This window comes from Oncorhynchus tshawytscha, linkage group LG22, assembly GCF_018296145.1.
Source record: "Oncorhynchus tshawytscha isolate Ot180627B linkage group LG22, Otsh_v2.0, whole genome shotgun sequence".
In the NCBI taxonomy this organism is placed as follows: Eukaryota; Metazoa; Chordata; class Actinopteri; order Salmoniformes; family Salmonidae; genus Oncorhynchus; species Oncorhynchus tshawytscha.
The window spans coordinates 39,522,196-39,529,641 of NC_056450.1; the positions used below are offsets into that span (position 1 = coordinate 39,522,196).

Here is a 7,446-nt window from a genome sequence, read left to right on the forward strand (position 1 = left end):
AAATAACTGAAGGGACCTCTCTGGCGGTGCTTGTGGCAGACTTGTACTTTGTACGTGTTTGTTTTAACCTCTCCAGTTAAGTGATAATATAGAATTAATCATTTAATATGGACTTCAGGTGTCCCTGGTGTTGAATGTCCACCAAACACATCTGTCATGATAAGCACAATACAATGTTTATTCAGGGTGAAAGGTTCTGTGGAAATTCTGCTGTACATCATTTTTTGGGCGTGGGAGGAGTTTGGCTGCTATATGAAAGAGTGCTTCTCCACTCCAGAGACACATATTCTGCTGTTGCGTCTTTGAACTTCACTCAGAGTCTTGACTCTTAAACAACTTTTTTGCATATTGAATCAGACCAATCAGTTTTCTTTCATCAAGATCATCTATAGTCATCCTTAACACTGAGGCCTGCATATTATTCTATGTAAGTACACAATGTCTCTAAATAACTCATCTTGCTATATGAGGAAATATTTGAAAGCTATGTTTTTATTTTGACCAACAAATGATCAAAACTTTCAGGGAACATATGCTTACTATATTCTGAAACAGTTGCTTAATCAGTTATAGTCTAGTTAAACAAATATGGTATGGGTTTGTTGTCCCCTACGATGAAATTGGGGAGGGGACTACAGATCAGTCTGTCCGTTCGTTCGTAAGTTTGTTTGTAAGTTATATTATAATATATTATTGAATACCTGTGAACAGTGCAGCCTGTCTTAAAGAATATTGTTAAATGTTAATTCAATTAAATATTTACTCTTTCAGATATTTAAAAGAAGAAACTTTGTTTGGAGAGGTGAGTTTCAGCACCAAAAACACCTCATATTCTGACGTGGTATCTATTACATTACAGTCATACTCATCATCATAGGGAAGGTTATCATATTCTAATGTAGCATCTATTACATTCATACTCATCATTATTCATGATAATTTGTAATTATAGCAACATCAGAATTAATTTTAAAATGCATAGAGACGTGCTCACTTACACAACAATATGTTTCATTACACAAGTCACCAAGTTGATCAGGAAGAAACAGCAGGATGTAGAGTGGGAGGTGCTGGGAGTGGGAGAGGGACTCCATGGTGTTGATCAGGAAGAAACAGCAGGATGTAGAGTGGGGAGGTGCTGGGAGTAGGAGAGTGACTCCATGGTGTTGATCAGGAGAAACAGCAGGATGTAGAGTGGGAGGTGCTGGGAGTAGGAGAGGGACTCCATGGTGTTGATCAGGAGAAACAGCAGGATGTAGAGTGGGAGGTGCTGGGAGTAGGAGAGGGACTCCATGGTGAATCTGAGGTTCCTAGCTGAGGAGGAAGGAATGAGTGTGATAGATTTCATACGAATAGAGATGTAAAAATCAGAGGAGGGTGGAGGACAAGGAGGAGTTAGGAGCAATTTAAGAATGTGTAATTCTCAGTGACCTGAGGATTGTGCAGCAATTTACTCACCCTAGACCAGAGCTACCGTCCTGTATTTTTTTATTCCAATCTCAATCTAGTCCACATGATTCTAATAATTAACTGTTTGACAAGCTGAATCAGATTAGTTACCACTGGGGTTGTAGTGAACCTACAGGAGGGTAGCTTTCCATGACCAGGGTTGGAGAGATACAGTATGTTGCTTGACCTCTAATTCCAACCATGAGTCATTATAACCCTTGGTTATCATTTGATCCTTATATCTTGTTCTTTAATTTCCTTTTGGTGCTTTGAACATCTGAATCAGATCTCCTTTGAGTTGGAGCTTAGAGTTACAGTATGTACAAATGTGTATTTTTTAGGTTACTTGACGCACGCACGCGCGCGCACACACACCGTCAACATGGCAACCACACTGGATCTAATAGGTGGTCAAGGAGGCAGTCCATTTGAATTCCACGGCATGAACAGCGGTGCCACCCTCAAGAAGATCGGAGTGGCGGTGGAAGGCTGGCAGGTGAAAGCTGTGCGGGCGGAGCTGACCGACGGGGAAGTAGCAACTTTTGGAGATGCGAACACTTTCAATGAGTTTGAGTTCAAACTCGGCAAGCGCATCACCAAGCTGTCTCTGTGGGGTAACGGTGCCGGCACACGTCTGGGTGCCATCAAGTTCACGACGAGTGAGAACCGGCAGTTCTTTGAAAAAATGACAAGCTGGGGACTGAAGACTGAGTACACCATAGATGTGGGGTCTGGAATTGGCCTGGGGCTGCAGGGCAGGTATGGCTCAGACATCGACTGCATGGGCTTCCTCTTCATCAACACCATCAAGTCGTCCGTGCTGATCGACATTAAATATCCCACCCTGTCTCTCTTCAAACCCCAGGTTAGTTCTTTTATAGATGTGTGTAGAAGGCTCAGGAAAACTCTACCGATGCTCTAACATTAAGATCCGCTTTAGATGTATATAGAGTCTCATAAAACTGCCGGAATCTGTCATTGATGTCTTTGGGGGAAGAGAGTAATTCCCCAGATGCAGATTTAACCCTGTGAATCATTCGGTCACTCACATTTTTTCAAAGTTGTCTGGTGAGTAATTTGTGTGGTTTGTCACCAAACTCAAAATATTTTTGCTTGGTATAGAGAAAAGATTTAGCAATTTTAGCTGAGAGAATGTGATTATATTCAAATTTTAAAGAGGTAATTTCTTTATGTTTCTCCATAGATGGGTGGCTAGCATTCTCCCTATCCAGTAAGTGAATTTGTCCCTCCAGTTCTTCCAGTTTTCCTCTGTTTTGCCTACTCCTGGCAGCCTGAAAGGAGATGATACAGCCTCTCAGATAAGCCTTCAGTGTTTCCCACAATAATGCTGGGGAGGTCTCTGTGTTGTCGTTGGTATCAAAGAAAAATGTAATTTGGTCTTTAAGATATTCACAGAATGTTGGTTCTGTGAGGAGCTGAGGATTCAACCTCCAGACCTTCTCGTTTGGTACAATGTCACCCAATCTCAGGGAGAAGGTGAGTGGACTGTGGTCCGAGATTATAATATCATGATACCTCACATTACAGGTATAGGGGAGTAGTCTAGCATCCAACAAAAAGTAGTCAATTCGAGTGTAAACCTTGTGAACATGAGAGTAAAAGGAGTATTCCTACCCGTAGGGTTAGCGATCCTCCATATATCAAATAAGTTCGAATTTTTTATGTAGGTATTCAAGAATTCGCTTGAATAGGAGGTAGGGGTTCGCCGGGTAGAGGATCTATCCAAATATTGGTCTAGCACACAGTTAAGGTCCCCTCAAATGACCAGGTTAGTATGGGAGATATCTGGAATCAGGGCAAGGACTCTTTTGAAAAAAGAGGGGTTGTCAATGTTTGGCCCATAGATATTTAGTAGAATTACTGAGGTAGAGTGGATTTCTCCTATTGCGATCACATACCGACCCTCTTTATCCGCAATAGTGGTTTTATGTAGAATGGGAATTCCTTTCCGTACCAGAATCGCTGTGCCTCTCGTTTTGGCAGAGAAGTTAGAGTGATACACTTGCCCCACCCACCTACACTTAAGTCTGCTATGAGAGTTATTCTTCAGATGGGTTTCTTGCAAAAATATAATATCAGACGAGAGTGCTTTCAAGTGGGCTAGGACCTTGCCCCTCTTAATTGGTTCGTTTAAACCCTTGACATTCCAGGAAGTGAATGTAAGCCCCGCCCTCCTCTCGTTTGTAGTTCCTATGGTGGCCTGCATACCATGTAACTTGATAAAAAGGTAAGAAAGCGCACCAAACCATCAGGTTCAGCATATGTAGCACCTACACCCGAGCAGTATCCAACCCACCCCTCCCCCTGCAAGCACCTTCACTTCCCAACCTGTTCCCCTAATTTCCCCAACACTTACCCCCCCCATCAACCCACATTTAACAGGCATGTAAAAACAGGAGAGAAAAAAATGAAAAATAAAAATAATAAACACATTGTCTGGCCGATGCCAAAAAAGCACGGCGCGACCTCGAACAAGAGGTAAAACAAAAATAAAATCCCAACTATACGTTCACCTCTCACTATCCTAGAACTTCTACTAACATATGAACTGAGGAGTTTCCCGCGAGTTAAGTGTTCAGTTAGCATCTAATAAACCTAAACCGAATAAGTTGCAACTTAAACATATTGCGCATTTAAGCGTCATCCTGGGTCAATCCCAGAGATAAGAAAGATACAGCCTCAAGATTATATTGCTAAGCACTGCCGGTCAAAAAATAAACCATCCGCAACCGACATAGTCAGCCGTACCTTTACATACTGTGGGTCAGGAGATCGGAACAAGGATTTGTTAAATTAAACGTTCCCCCCATAAAAAAATATGTTTAATAAAAAATAAATACAAATATATACATATATATACACATACATACATACTCATACACACACATACACACATATACACACATACACATATACATACCTACACACATACATACATAAATACATACATACATACATACATACATACATATATAAACATATACATACACACATACATACACATATATATATACATACACACACATACATATACATACACATACCTATATATACATATATATACATACACACATACACACACACACACACATATACATATATATACATGTATGTATACATACCCACACAAAAAAATCATATATAAAAATATATATTTAAAGAATATGTAAATACATCCATATGCACATATACACATACAAACATTCATACCCCAGAATAACAATCTACACTGATTTAAAATATACACATACATAATACTAAAATGCTAAGAGAAAATAGTAATAAAGTACAAATAGTAATTATATGTACGCACACCTACACAGACATAAGCACTACAGAGGGCTGGTGGGACTCTAGTCGGGAGAGAGGCCCACGGCTAGACAAAGGCAGAACGGCACAAAACATCAACTTGCTAACCAGGTGTCTGCCCCTTCCCAACCATCACCCCCAGTCCCCTGCAAGCAATAAATAAATGGTATGGTAGTAAGAATAATGTAAGGATTGTAAAAATAAATAACGAAACAAAACAAAAGTGGGTGACTATAAGTATATCCGTCCGAAGGTGTCAGTGATCAAACCTGGAAGTAAAAAATATGCATTTTTTACAGCCGGGATGAAAGTGAATTTAACGTTAAATGAGAGCTCTGACCGCCATCCATTGGTCTGCTCAGCGTCTTACATGTTCGGTAGCCCTTGTTGAGCCCGTTTAATACGTTTTCACCCAATATGGTATAGTATGGATTCGAGTCCATGAGCAGACCCTAACACGCAATAACTAGGCACTCTAACCTGTATGGGGGATTGGTGTATATCCCCGGATAAACTTCTCTGCGTCCAAAACCGAGGAAAGCCAAATCTTCTCACCGGAAGGCGGGGTAATTCTTAGTCTTGCAGGGAAGAGTAAGGCTGGGCGAAGATGGAGTTTGTAGAGTTTGGTCATGACATCTCTGTAGTCGGCGCGATGCTTTGCCACATCGGGCGCATAATCCTCATAGACACGGAATGGATACCCTTTATGTGACAGGTTGCCCCTCATTCGAGCTTCACGCAGGATAAGATCCTTGGTCTTGAAACTGTGACAACAGATGATTACTGGGTGAGGACGTTGGCCCGGTCCAGGCACTGGGACAAGGGAGCGATGTGCGCGGTACAGCTGGGGATCCGAATCCAAAACATCCAATCCCATTGCTTCCTTCAATAGCTTGGCGAAGAAGTCGGTGGGGCGAGAGCCCGCCTCTACCCCCTCTGCCAGACCAACAACGCGAAGGTTATTACGTCTGGATCAGCCCTCCAGGTCCACCAGTTTCACAGAAAGCCTCTGCACAGTATCCTGCAATGACGTGCATAGCTTTTCTAACTCGTCGATCCTACCAGCGTTGAATTCAGAAGCTTTCTCAAGGTCCACAATACTCTGGCCATGCGAAGCGACCGTTCGAATGATGCTCTCGATTTTGGTGTCCAATTCGATCCTCAGCTATAGCAACACGTAGCTCCCCCAAAGCCCAGGTAAGTTCTGTAAGTGTCACGTTGTTGCATGTGCCTCCCGCCATGTCTGTCTCGTTATTTAGTGGGGAGTAGGCCTCCGCTGTGGATTTATTGTCCTTTATTGTCCTTATTCCTCGGCATTTTCATATAAAAAGTTACAATCTTGTATTAGAAAGAAACGTTTGTTGTAAAAAGTGCCATAAAATAGGTTAAATGAGATTATTTCGCAAAAAAGTTGCAGGAGCCTCTCACTCACAGCTGTTCACTCCAACATGCTAGCTCCGCCCATGCTATTCCTTCTTAATTATGGTCATTCGAGGACAGTACATTTTTCATTTGTGTCTCGAGATGAATAAACTCAAGAACCTCTGACATGGATTCTTAAACTATGATTTGGGACCCAAAGGGGTTATTAACATGTCATAGGTGGGTCGCGAGATATGAGTAAACATTCAGAATCATGCACTATTTCTTCATAATGTTGGTCGTTCGAGGACACTGCATTTCTCATTTGGCTCTCGAGCTTAAAAATGGTAAAAACGTCTGAAACAGCATAGTAAGTCTTAACTCGTTCAAAAAACAACCCTTCTAAAATTACATTGCAGTGCGTGACCCGTATTCGAACCCGGGTTGCTGCGACCACAACGCAGAGTACTAACCACTATACGATCACGGCTGGCTTCAAGAGCTGGCTTTGTAAAGCCTACATAGGCTGTGAAAGTGATGTGAACAAGCTGGCTAAACTCTTTTCATTTTGGTCTCGATAATGAATCAACTGAAGAAACAGTGGAGCTTTACACAGTCTGTAGGTTTTTTCTCATTCGAAAAGGGCCCTTTTTCCGTGACATTGGAATATCTCAATTGCATCCCCCCACGTCATCTCTAAATCTCTAAACCCATTGGTGAGAAAACCTGAGTGCCCTCCCCTCTGACCTTCTCCGCCAATGTGAACAATAAAAAGGTACTGCTGAGATTTGAACTCAGGATGTCCTGTTTACTAGACAGGCACTTTAACCAACTAAGCCACAGCACCCATAAAAGTCAAATATGTTGCAGATGTGAACACCCACACCTATTTGAATCAAACCAATCTCATTCATTTAACCCACATCTCTGTGTAGCAAAATCGCATTACAAAAGAGATGTATTTTACTAATATTGGAAATGATACAGACACCTTCAATTGTCTAGCAACAGGGTTTCTTAACCTCTTGGAACACTAGGGGCAGTATTTCATTTTTGGATGAAAAAACGTTCCCGTTTTAAACAAGATATTTTGTCACGAATAGATGCTCGACTATGCATATAATTACAGCTTTGGAAAATAAACACTCTGACGTTTCCAAAACTGCAAAGATATTATCTGTGAGTGCCACAGAACTGATGCTACAGGCGAAACCAAGATGAAACTTCAAACAGGAAATGAGCAAACTTTTTGAGGCGCTGTTTTCCATTGTCTCCTTATATGGCTGTCCTTTTTTTCAAATATTT

At 41.5% G+C, this 7,446-nt stretch overlaps 1 protein-coding gene and 1 non-coding gene across 2 annotated transcripts; one reads left to right on the forward strand and one right to left on the reverse strand.

The window, feature by feature from the left end:
- The first annotated feature begins 286 nt into the window (after positions 1-286).
- LOC112222440 (aerolysin-like protein) lies at positions 287-2,565 on the forward strand. Its single transcript, XM_024385249.2, has 3 exons — positions 287-427; positions 772-802; positions 1,791-2,565. The coding sequence occupies exon 3, from the start codon at positions 1,832-1,834 to the stop codon at positions 2,369-2,371; it is 540 nt and encodes a 179-aa protein (XP_024241017.1). The 5' UTR covers positions 287-427; positions 772-802; positions 1,791-1,831; the 3' UTR covers positions 2,372-2,565.
- A 4,349-nt stretch (positions 2,566-6,914) lies between these two features.
- trnat-agu lies at positions 6,915-6,988 on the reverse strand. The gene has a single exon. It is a non-coding gene; the product is annotated as a tRNA-Thr (tRNA).
- Positions 6,989-7,446: the final 458 nt, after the last annotated feature.